Here is a 12,564-nt window from a genome sequence, read left to right on the forward strand (position 1 = left end):
ATTTCTATAGCAACCCCCACACACCTATAATGCCCCCCTGGGCTTTTCACTAATAAGTCCCCAGCAATGCTCCCCACCCTACACAATGCAACTTCCCCAGCATAGTTCCTCCATTAATGAAATTCATCACCCCGAATGCAATGCCCACCCACTCATGAAATTCCCTGAGCAATGCTCCCCCCCCCCAGAAAATAAAGACAAAACTTACCTCCCGTGCTCCTCTTCACCCCACGGCTCAGACTATCTCCGTTCTGGTTCCAGGCAGAGGCACGTCTCTGCCGTGTGCTGGCACGCACCTGCTATGATGTAATTAGTCAGTGACACGGCTGCATCATACCGGGTGCACACCGGCAGACAGAGACATGCCTCTGCCTGGAACCTGAGCAGAGTTGAAGTTTGAGCTGCGGGGTGAAGAGGAGAGCCGCAGGTAAACTTGGAAGAAGAAAATGCTTAAGTCTTTGGTCGCAGCCCGGGAGTTCAACGGCCTGGTCTTGGCCATTCTGGATCTTGTTAACTTAAAATAAAAAACTGCCCAAAACTGTATCAATAAAAACGTTTGCCATTTCATAAATCCCCCTGGTCTGCTTCATAAAATAGGGTCTGCCAAGTTTCAGCCATGCTGTAAATCCACATGAAAGTCTCGTAAAGGACAATGGAGCACAGGATACACAGCTCGGTGGATAGGGAATAAGTAATGCAACGCCTTTTCTATGGATCATAGGAAGAGGTATGTTGTGTTTTAAATATTCACAATTTGCAAAGGAATTAAATGTTTTATTTCCTTTATTAAATAAGATAACATTTTATTTTTTGCCTTAACTGAAATATATATAAAAAAAAAAAGTATAAGTCTTAGAAGTGTTCCTTTAGACATCACTGCAAGAGAACATTGAAGTGGGAATACCACTTTTACTCCACCCAATCCTCCATTCCGAAGAAAGTTGCTTAATTCTACAAGGTTGACATAATGGTGCAGGTTGAATAGGGACTATTCAGAATCACGCAGGATTTAAATAGTCTGGTCAAAATAAGACTGCCTTAAAACTTCTGTTGCAGAATTTTCCTCCACCAGCTTTTGGCTTTGTAGTGATACTTCTTTGTTCATTTTAGAAGACAAATCCAGAATTTGGTGCATACTCCTGCAACAAGAGGTATGCAGATAATTAGATATGGAACATACATCAAAAATGTAATGGCTGTAATTCCATAAAACTTAAACAATGATTGGACAGAGAAAACCTAGAGAAATAAAAGTAGCTCATGTGGCCAAAGCTATATTGTCCCTTAGAAATGAGATGGCTGTCCTTTGATATGACCACCCCATCACTCTGGCCATGGTTGCACAATTGAGGTGCCTGACCACCTGACCATTCTTTTAATCCAATTAAAGAAATATATGTATATGGCAAATGAATTGTCAATGCACAGAGGAGAATACCCATTTAAACTCCTGCTCATCTGTCACTCAGAACAGTTAGATCCTTATTTTATAAATCAAGGATTACTTGGCAAATAAAGCACTATTCGCCCAGAAAAGCAAAGTTCTTTGTGTATTAAAAAAACAAAGTTCACATGTAACAAACTTGCACAGACTCGAATACCACTATGATGTGCACTGTGACTTGGGAGAGGAATACAATTACTTCCATGCGATGCCATTGAAATCTAAGATGGCTAGTAAGATTCAATACATAAAACTATAATGCTTGAAAAGCGGAGACTGTCAAAACACTGTTAACTTTAAATCAATCGAAATATCACAAATGCTTATAAATATACAAAATGTTCCACAGTTGAGGAAGATTGATTTTTAAGAATCCTAATGCTACATGATTATATAACACACTGTCAAAAGCAGGTTTTTTCTAGGTTTTTACAAATTAGGAGATGGCTTAATTCCTTCGGAATAGATGGTGTATGAATCCGTAGATATGTGACGGTTATGTCACTGTATCCGTATAAAATACAGTGGGCTGGTAAAGGATGACTGGCTGATATATGGCTGACAGAATGCCCTTCTCACTGGTTCTGGTCTGCTTAGATACTGCATGTACAGTATATACTGCAGCATATGGTGAAGAACAGAAATACTGGAGAAAGACATGCTCTATATTTTTTTTTTTACGTCTCGCTCACGGTATGGTGGACAACACGGCCATGTAAAATGGATGGCCGTATTGCCCACTTAAAGGAATGTAGCCTTATTAAAATGGTACATATGATTGAGTGTAAAAGAGGCCTTACAGGCATACCTCTCTGCCCACTGTGAGCTCTGGATGGAGCCCCCCCCCCCCCCCCAGCTTTTTCCCCATTTAGGATTTATTTTTTACTGTGACCTGTTGATCCAAGGTTGTATTTATCAACTATTAAGAAAAAAAAAAAATTCTGTTCTGTCATGATGCGTGGCTTTCTGTTGCAGAGGCTAAAAAAGTATTGCACATGTTAGATTGTAACAAATAACATTTTTGTATTTAGCAATTAATCAAACTCGCCTTTATGTACAAAACCTAGAAAATTTTCGTTATGTTATTTGAAAATTACAATGTGCATAATGATCCGATTTAGTTAGATCGCATTCCATTAAATTAAACTGTAGGAATGTCTTCCTTTTCTGCATGTCGATTCCGACCATGGCTCAATTCTTTGTGTGTACACATATTAACATATATGTCTATTACCATATATACTGGCATTGGTGCCAGCCCCCATCCCCCAGTATATAGACAGCCAGTCTCCTGCCCTCCCCCATTTTTTTATACTCAATTATAAGTAGAGTTTTAGGTTTTCAGCACATTTTTTGTATATATAATTACCATATAAGTATGGTATTTGTACAAAAAAAAAAAAAAAAAAAAAAATATATATATCACTCCATAATAAAGGTTACGTACAAAACTAAAACAGATTCTATAACTTGGAGTCTCATGGTTTCAGCACACGTACCTGGAAGCGTACCGTAATCCCTGCTTTTTCACTATACAATTTACCCTGTGGCTTCCTTTCATTTTCATCCTCCAATTAATAAACATGCATGCAGTTTTATCTTTTTAACACATTGGGGGACACGCATCCCTCCCTCCTATTGCTTCCCTTTTTTGAGAGACTTTTTGCACTTTGCAAAGTGGTCTGCCTCAAGGATATAATGCAGTGTGCCATATTTATCTTTGTAGCCCAGATGTTTATTCAACTTGTGAGACTTTTGGGCTTGGAATTTCCCCATTCTTGCCCCTAATAAGCTTAGGATACATTGCAATGATTAAGTAGGCCAACTTCAGGAAACTTGAGAAAGAGGCAGCCGAAAAACTATGATACATGTGCCCCATTGATTTAAAAACCCAGAAAAAACAGACTGGCGGGCTGAATGTGTGTTACCCAAATATGCCAAATGTATAGATGTACAGGTTTTGTCTATTGGGTTTTATTATTTTACAATACAATAAATTGTCCACCAACCGTGAAAGCTCCACCTCTGTCTTCCGTACAGTATTTTCTAAGTTTTTGACCGTGTCCATCAAATCCATGCGGTTATTGGTGGAGCTTGGAGTGATATCTTCGAGTAGAGATTTGGTAGAACCTAGATGTTTCTGAATGTCCTCTGAAATACATGGAAAAAAAAAATCTCATCAAGTTTATGTAAACAGGTCAATTTGTGAATGCTTTTGTAAAAGTCTGAAAGAGAGATACAATTAAACTCTATTTTTATGGTTTTACACAGTATAAAGGTAAGAAGAGCATAGATACATTTTAAATTCCTCATCCATATGTATAGTACTACAAATTGCTAAAGCTTTTTTTTATAGGGGGAGTTTTGCCATGTCAATACTTGCTCAGTTTTTGATGACCAAGCAAGTAGTTTCAATGATAAATATTAATGACCTTCCTAAATCTTCCAACCAGTCTTCCCTGCAACACAAAATCCCAATCCTCTAGTTTTCTACAAATGAACTTGCCTGCTGCTTGAGATCACTGATTGGCAGAAACAAACTAAGACTGCATTCACACTACCACAAGGGGGACGTATATACGGCCGACATAAGTCCCCCATAGACGGCAATGGGTGAGCGGCGCCCTACGGGAGCGGTACCGTGCGGCACCGTACTGCTCCGTGCCCCGTGAAAAAATAGAACGTGTCTTAGGCTGGATTCACACGACCGGTGCCCGCCGTACCGTAGCACGGCGGGCACACGGCAGCGCGCGGGGAGAGGAGGAGGGGGAGAGCGCTGCTCACCCCCGCCCCTCTCCATAGGGATATATGGCGCACGGCGCCGTATGCCCTGAAAAAAATAGGACAGGTCCTATTTTTTCACGGGGCACGGAGCAGTACGGTGCCGCACGTGCCGCTCCCGTAGGGCGCCGCGCGCCCATTGCCGTCTATGGGGGACGTATATCGGCCGTATATACGTCGGCCGTATATACGTCCCCCTTGCGGTAGTGTGAATGCAGCCTAAGGCTGGATTCACATGACCGGTGCCCACCATACCGTGCACACAGGCACACAGCAGCGCTGCTCACCCCCGGCCCTCTCCCTAGTGATACATGGCACACGGCGCCGTATGCCGTGAAAAAAAAATAGGACATGTTCCATTTTTTCACAGGGTATGGAGCTGTACGCGCCCATTGCCGTCTATGGGGGACGTATGTATCGGCCGTATATACGTCCCCCTTGCGGTAGTGTGAATGCAGCCTTAGTGTTACAAAATGCCTCAAGGATTCTAGAGAAAAATGGTAATATTTTATGGTTTCTCAATGATGGTGCTGCACATAGATGATCAACAGGTTTGGCAGCTCAAATACTTATAACATGGCACCCCAACATCCGACCATCACTTCATTTTTCTTCAAGGGCTCCTGCACCTCCTTTTGGGAACAGCCAAAATGAATAACAAATTGCTTTGGTGTTTTATGGACAGTTTAACATTACACATTCAAGGTGGTCACTCATGGAACTGGGTGGGTACTCACGAAATGTCCTCGAATACCTTGAGAATACTGTAGTGACACCGATGCAGAAACATCCTGTTTAATCCCTGCTCCAAGTGGTTTTGCTCAAACAATTATAAAATTCAGGACCTTGGGAAAGCTGGGTTGCACGCTGCTTGCTTTTCATAAACACATTACACAAAGCTGCCTGAACAGTTTAGACAGGACAATTCAACCTGAGCTGGATGTCTCACAGCCGCTGGGGGATGTTGCAGAAAATGATAACTTCTGCCTGTCAGGGACAACACCGTGATTACATAATTCTCTGAAGCAGTGCATAATAAGGGTAAGAGGAGAAGTGCGGAGCCAGGCACTGAAGTTAAAGAGCCTCATTATCATTCTTTGTGTAGCAACAGCATTCTCAAGGTAAAGTTTAGTTCACAATGCATGAAAACATGCTAGATTTCCAGTAGAGGCGGTCCCCTACTTAAGGACACCCGACATACAGATGACCCCTAGTTAAAGAGAGGCCCCCCTGCAATGATCAGCTGTATAAGTAAAGCACTCCAAGAGCTTCACCAGAGTCGCAGTCTGGGACTAAAGAGTCTGTAATGAAGCTTTGTTGATAATCCTTGGTCCCATTATTGAAAAAAAAAATAAAAAATTAGAAACTCAAAGTGTCTATCGGGCAAAACATTTTTTTTGTCTGGAACTACAATATATACAGTTTCAACTTGCTTACATATTCAACTTAAGAACAAACCTATGGAACCTATTTTGTACGTAACCCGGGGACTGCCTCAGGCAGTCCCCAGGTTACATCCAAGATAGGTTCTATGGGTTTGTTCTTAAGTTGAATTTGTATGTAAGTCGGAACTGTATACTTTATAATTGTAACCCCAGCCAAATTATTTTTGGTCTCTGTGACAATTGGATTATAAAAATGTTGGATTTTCATAAGAACCAGAATTAACAATAAAGCTTCATTGCAGACACCTCTGATAACTGTTTATTGTAGCCTACGGCTAAAGTACAGTAAATTACCAATTACCAGGGGGCAGTTTGTAACTAGGGAGTCTGTAAGTCGGGTGTTCTTAAGTAGGGGACCGCCTGTACTTAAATACAATTAAAATATTCATGACCATATTTAGTTTTTTTGCAACTTTATGTATACCGTACCCTGGTTGGCATAAGATTAATCAGGTCATCCTGCTGGCATTTGATATGAGCTTCGTATTACATTGCTTAATTATAGAAACATGCTCCGGTTTGATAAACAGTGCTGTGCAATACTTCAGCATAATGGAGATTCCCAGCATGGTGTACAAAGAGTGGGCAAAGTTATGCACAGAATTCCAAAACTTTTAACAGCTCCACTCAGGCAGAAAGGCAACAAAATGAATTCACACATAGCTTTTTTGTGCCCTGTCCAAAGTGTTTTAACAAGCAGAACTTGCCATGGAAAGGGCTTATTGCAACTGAGCCCCGAATCACTTGTTCTACTCCTTGTTTTACTATCATCGAGCTGGCTTTGGAGATCAAATGGGGGAAAAACCCACACAGCAAATATAGAACTAAAGATTACAAAAAAATGTATACAATAGAGAGCTAGATATGAATATAATCTCAATTGCAATAAACCGTTAATACCAAGAAATCTCTGTCGGGTGCCAGTGATATGAATATCTTGTATAGGCAGCTGATGTCTTGTGCAATCCAGAGCTGTGGCAAACGATGTGTAATGGTCTTTGAATTGTGTTGTGCTGGCAGCAGTGGGAGCCAAAGCCTCAGCCTACAGAAAATAAAAGAAATTTAAATATAATGAATGCTCAAAGTGATTGTGTTGGGGCAAAACTTGCTTTACCATTAATTACAACCAACTTCTATCAGAATTTTATTTTTACATACAGTAACCTATTAATAGGATGTACAAGTCACACTGGACTTTGTCCTTTGGGACCTACATTATAGAAGAGCTCCTCATTAACTATTAGAGAAATAATGTATAACATTACATTAAGATTCTGACAAGCTGTAGCAATTCACGTGTACTACATGTGGGGAGGAGTATTTTAAAAGCATCTAGGCAGAATTTAAAGCAAGTTGTGAAAAGTTTTAGAATTTTCAATATCCACAACTTTTACATTGGATTTCATCTTTTGTCTAAATATGCTACAGAAAAACTCTGGCATGTGTGGCATCAACAGGACATGTGGCTATTTCCTGGTTTGCAAAAAATGAAACAAGTGTTGGCTGCCTATGATGATAAACAGGAGGCAGATTTTGACACAGATTTCTGTTTCTATTGACACACAGACTGTTTGTAGCCTTGAGAATCATTAATTCTGTGGCTATTAGACTATGAGTGTGGATTATTTAACCTGTTTGGCGCACAGCGTCCTATATATCGGACGCAGTGCTGATGCCGGTTAAGCTCAAGATCTGAGCCGAACCGGCATCAGGACACACGGGGTGTTCGCGTGGCCATAGGAAAACCAGACAGATTCAGAAAGAGTGCGTAATTAAAAAAAAAATTGTGTCGCAAGAATAGCGCTCACATACACCGGGACGAAGAAGGTGAACTCCAGCGGACTTCAGCGCAGCAGCGACACCTGGTGGATATTGGGCACAAGACCTTCGTGAATCCTGGCAAGCTCCGAGTCAACGCCGGACAATGTGCTGCGGGATCGTGAATGGACCGTGTAAGTAAACGAGCCTCACAGTGTCAGCCTATGCACGTGCATAGGCTGACACTGCTAATATGCTTGAATACATGACTATTGCAGAGTATTATCATGAAAAAGCAAGTCAGATGATTGCTTGTTCATGTCCCATGGTTGCAATAGTCAAAAAGTTAAAAAATAAATAAATAATTTCATAAAAAATAAAGTAATAAATCAATAAAATTGCCCACAATCCCCATAAAGAGTCCTATAATGCTAAAAAAAGGCTAAATCATAAAACAAACCCCACATATATAGCATCACCGAGTCCGTAACAACCCGTAGAAATAAAGTAAATAATTATTGAACCTGCACGATGAGCGCCGTAAAAAAAATAACTGTAAAAACTGTATAAAAATTATGATTTTTACCCATCGAATCCCACAAAAAATGCAATAAAAAGTGATAAAAAAAAACATGTACTCCAGAATGATACTGTTGCAAATTACAACATGTCCCACAAAAAACAAGCCATCAACCAGCTGTGTAGCCAAAAAAGTAAAAATGTTATGCCACTTGGAAGACAGCAATGCAAAAATGATAAAACCTAATTTGGGGGGAAAAAAAATCTATTTGGCAAATTTAGTAAAATGTAAGTAAAAAATAAATATTCAACTATGGTATCCCCGTAATCGTACTGACCGATAGAATAAAGACATTATTATCAGGCTATACGGTGAACACTGAGGGGGAAAAAAAAAAAAAAAAAAAGTTAAAAAATCCAGTACAGAAGAATTGATGCCTTTCTACTTCTGCCCTTAAAAATATTCCAAAATTTTCAACAATAGGGGATACTAACTGCAAAATGGTTACACTGGAAAAAGCATCTCAACCCGCAAAAAAAATAAAAAATAAAAAAAAATAAAAATGTGGTTTCTCTTTTTATCTTTCGGAAATGTGTAAATTTAAGGACTAAATGAACTTATAACCGACACAAATTGACCAATCTAAATTTCACCTCCATTTTGATGTAATTACTATGAAGATCTCAAGGAGTTAAAAATCTTCCTAAAAGCGGTTTCTGATAGTTTGAGGGGTGCAGATTTGAAAATGGGTTGACAGTCCCCGAGTTACATACAAGATAGGGTCTGGAGGTTTGTTCTTAAGTTGAATTTGTATGTAAGTCGAAACTGTATATTTTATAATGGAAGTTCTAGACAATTTTTTTTTCTTTTGCCCCAGTGACAATTGGAGTTTCAAAATTTTTGGTGTAATTGGACCAAGAATTATCAATAAAGCTTCATTACAGACACCTTACAGCTGATCATTGCAGCCTGGGACTATAGTAAAGCATCCAGAGAGCTTCACCAGAGGTCACAGTGGGCAGAGGGGTCCATCTGTAACTATGGGTTGTCTGTAAGTCGGGTGTCCTTAAGTAGGGGACCGCCTGTATAGGGGTTTTGATGTTAAATATGTAAAATTTCATTCAAAACATTATTTATCCCCAAAATGTTCAATTCTGAAAATACAGAAAACCGATATGCGATTTGTTAGCCGCATGACATCAAAATAAATTACCCAGACATTTCAAAAATTATGAATATGTAAAGTATTTATTATTATTTATACCCAATGAACTTTTTGCTCATTATTAAATGTTACATCCACAAACTTTGCCAAGAGTGCAACGTGCAATATATAGAGAGTATAATACGACCCGTAAAAAATACTGAGCATGTGGCAGATGTTGAGAAAAATATCTCCAGTTAGTGTAAACATTTTTTTTTGGTGGTGACCAGTCTACACGAATAATAAGAAATGTTGAAAAGGTTAATCTACCCCTTAGAGGTGGAGATAGTGCCTTCGTATTCTATACTTTGTTGGTTCCGTTATTTAACCCTCTTGGGTTTGGATACTAGGAGCCCAATATTCTCAGAACGGACATGTACAGAAATGTTTGTCTATATTGCAAGTGAATATGTTTATTTTTCCTACTTTTATTGTCATTTGCTCTGTAAGAATTGAGCGGAGCAAGAGGCCTGCATTTACACTTGATTACTATATGCACCCATTAGCGTCTCATTTTAAGGCGTTCCTTGCTTGTTTTCCCTGAGACTGAATGTGTGTAGTTGAAAACATTGATTGGAGAAATCTGCATTTTAGAGTTTAAAAGAAGATGAAATAAACTGACAGTTTTATATTTTGAATGCTGGATTACCTTTTTTGCTTCCTGTGCACTGATTCCAAGATGGGAGGACTGCTTGGAACTTTGTTACTATATTTAATGTACATTGACATACCATTTTCTTTGCACTTCAGAAATACTTGATAGAGCACCAAAAATTATTAAATAAGCTTTAAGAAAATAAAAAAAAAAAAATGGAAAAAATACTGCCTGCATTCAGCTCCTCAAAAGTCAATACTATCAAAGCATATTCATGTGTTAAAGTTTCCCAGTCGAAGTCCAGACCTAAATCCTATTTGAAGATGTAGCACGGTTTGAAAATGGCTGTGCATGAACATTCCTAACCAATCTGATTGAGCTGTAAGGAAGAAGGGGGAAATTTCTCAGCCGCTAGATGTGCAAAGCTGGTAGGGACATACCCCAACAGAGGTCATTGGAGCTAAAGGGGGTCCTACAAAAGTACTGAGTAAGGGGGCTAAATGCATAAGCAGGTCTCAATTTTCAGTATGGTACATAAGAGGGCAGAAAACTACCTGCATGCTGCACCATGCAAGCATAAGTATTGGAAATAATTAGATTGCAATTCAGTAAAGTTAAATCCACTAGTGTCTTTTAGGTGCATCAGTCACTTATGCTCTCATTTTGAGGTCTTTTAGGGCGACTCCCTTTTCCTTTTTTCCCCAAAACAGAGCAATATAAAGCAATGTGCATACCTGCTTATCAAGCAAATCATTTAGTTGTTCTTCCCTTTTGATCAATAGCAGTTCCCGTTTAAGCTGATGCACCTTCTCCTGAAGTTGCATCTTCTCTTCATGTACTAGAAAGAGGTTTCGTTCCGCTTTCTCTTCTAGGGATCTGATATTTTTCTGCATCTGAAACAAATAGGAGAAAAAAAAAAAAAAAGTTGTAACTAGTCTTATGCATCACAAAATATCATATACTACATATACGTCGGTGTATAAGCAGAGTTTGTACAAGAGTCAATAATAAAAAAAAAAAAAAAAAAAAAAACCACTTGCATACTTATCTTCTGGCGCCCCCGATGCTTCGTGCAGCTAATCTTTCTCTTATCTGCTGTATTAGCCGGCAGAGGAGTGGCCATGCACTCTGCCGGATGGCACACACTACGACGCGGCAGTGTCACTGCTGTTTATGTCATAGTGTGCACCGGCTCTTGCAACAGAGAAGAAAGAAGGAGAGCCGCAGGGGTGGAAGCATCAGGGAGCCGCATAGAACATCAGGGACTGCCTGAAGGTGAGAATGAAAGTTTATATTTTTTCTATGTGCTGGACAAACTGGGGATTGGCTGGCTGCTACTGGGAGGCTGTGACCAATGTATTTCCCACCCTCTGCTTATATTCAAGTCAATAGGTTTTCCCAGTTGTTGCTGGTAAAATTAGGGGCCTCCGCTTTTACGGTATATTTTTGTTTGTTTTTTATTTCACATTTTATACTACTAAGAAATTGCATCGCGAGTTAAAAGAAGGCACAAGTGCTACTTCAGCACTATACAGTGAATATATCAAGCTAGGCAGTACCAGCTTGGCTATTCACTGTATAGTGCTGAAGTAGCACTGATTTCCTTCCTTTAACTTGCCATGCAATTTCTTGGGATAGCTGGTTTTTTAAGCTAGTACATGTCCCACTATTTATATAGGCTCATGCCCGTGAATGATCCCCACCTGTAGTCTTAGCTATCGAGGCGTGAGAGTTGGTCATTCACCAATGACAGTGAGGCAGCAGTGATGGCGAACCTTTAAGAGAGAGTGCCCAAAACTGTAACCAAAAGCCACATATTTTTCACAAAGTGCCAAATGCCAATTTAAAGTAACTTAATGCTCCCTGCTGTGTCACAGATTTGAACATACTGGCATCCTGAAGACACCAACACAGAAGATGGAGAAATTCTGATTATTATTATTGTAGCTTCCCTCTAAGATTCCCCTCAACAGGATGAATCACAGGCCCCAAGAAGGGGCTTCACTGATAATCCACCTCTGTCCACACCTCCTTGCTCCTCTTGTACTTCAAGTCACTATAAAATGGTGTTGAAATGGTGTTGAAATTCTGGGCTGCCTTCAACTGCAGGAGGAGGAGAATGGTGACCTTTGTGCTGGGTGATGGCCTGGGTGCCCAAAGAGTGGGCTCCAAGTGCCTCCTCTGGCACTCGTGCCATAGGTTCGCCACCAATTGTCTACAGGAACTTCACACATTGTGGACAGGAAGCCTAAATTAGCTTTTGATATAGAACAAATAAAATTAGATGTGTTTTTTCAAACACTTACCCAGGAAGGATGAAAAGTGTATGGTCATAAAGGGGATAAACATAACCACAAAAGAGAGAACACTTTTAGATGGTTTAAATATTCATTGTGCTTATATGAACAGGGCTAAATTTGAATGGCAACATTTGGATACTGGCTAGTTGAAAGTCTCATTAATACTGTACGGTTGCATTCACATGGATGACGAGCTGCAGTCTTTGGATGGTTTAATTTGAATTGCAGGTTCCCTATAGATAGCAAGTGACTAAATTAAGTCTTTAACCTAAAGGATATGCAGAGAGTGCTAAAAACACAGAGAGCCAAGAAGACTTACCTTTACAGTTAGATATGTATATATCAAAGTCAGTGATTCACACCTGTCCATTAGGTCCTCAGGAATGGTGCTGATCTATTAGAGAAAGCATAGATGGGATAAAAAAATAAAATGGTAGAAACCTGTACGTAAAAGCAAACCAGTCACCATGAAAACGTGGTGTAATATTATAGAGCAGACAAAGCTTAGAAATAAATC

General features: G+C 39.7%; 1 protein-coding gene across 1 annotated transcript in view; it reads right to left on the minus strand.

Annotated features, from left to right (window-relative positions):
• Positions 1-765: 765 nt before the first annotated feature.
• Positions 766-12,564, minus strand: part of HAUS8 (HAUS augmin like complex subunit 8) — a 59,088-nt gene continuing 47,289 nt past the window's right edge. Inside the window, 5 exon segments of the mRNA XM_072156749.1 lie at positions 766-1,139; positions 3,454-3,595; positions 6,571-6,712; positions 10,482-10,640; positions 12,367-12,441. Coding sequence (XP_072012850.1) covers positions 1,010-1,139; positions 3,454-3,595; positions 6,571-6,712; positions 10,482-10,640; positions 12,367-12,441 — 648 coding nt within the window. The 3' untranslated portion in view covers positions 766-1,009.

Source organism: Engystomops pustulosus, chromosome 1 (genome assembly GCF_040894005.1).
Source record: "Engystomops pustulosus chromosome 1, aEngPut4.maternal, whole genome shotgun sequence".
In the NCBI taxonomy this organism is placed as follows: Eukaryota; Metazoa; Chordata; class Amphibia; order Anura; family Leptodactylidae; genus Engystomops; species Engystomops pustulosus.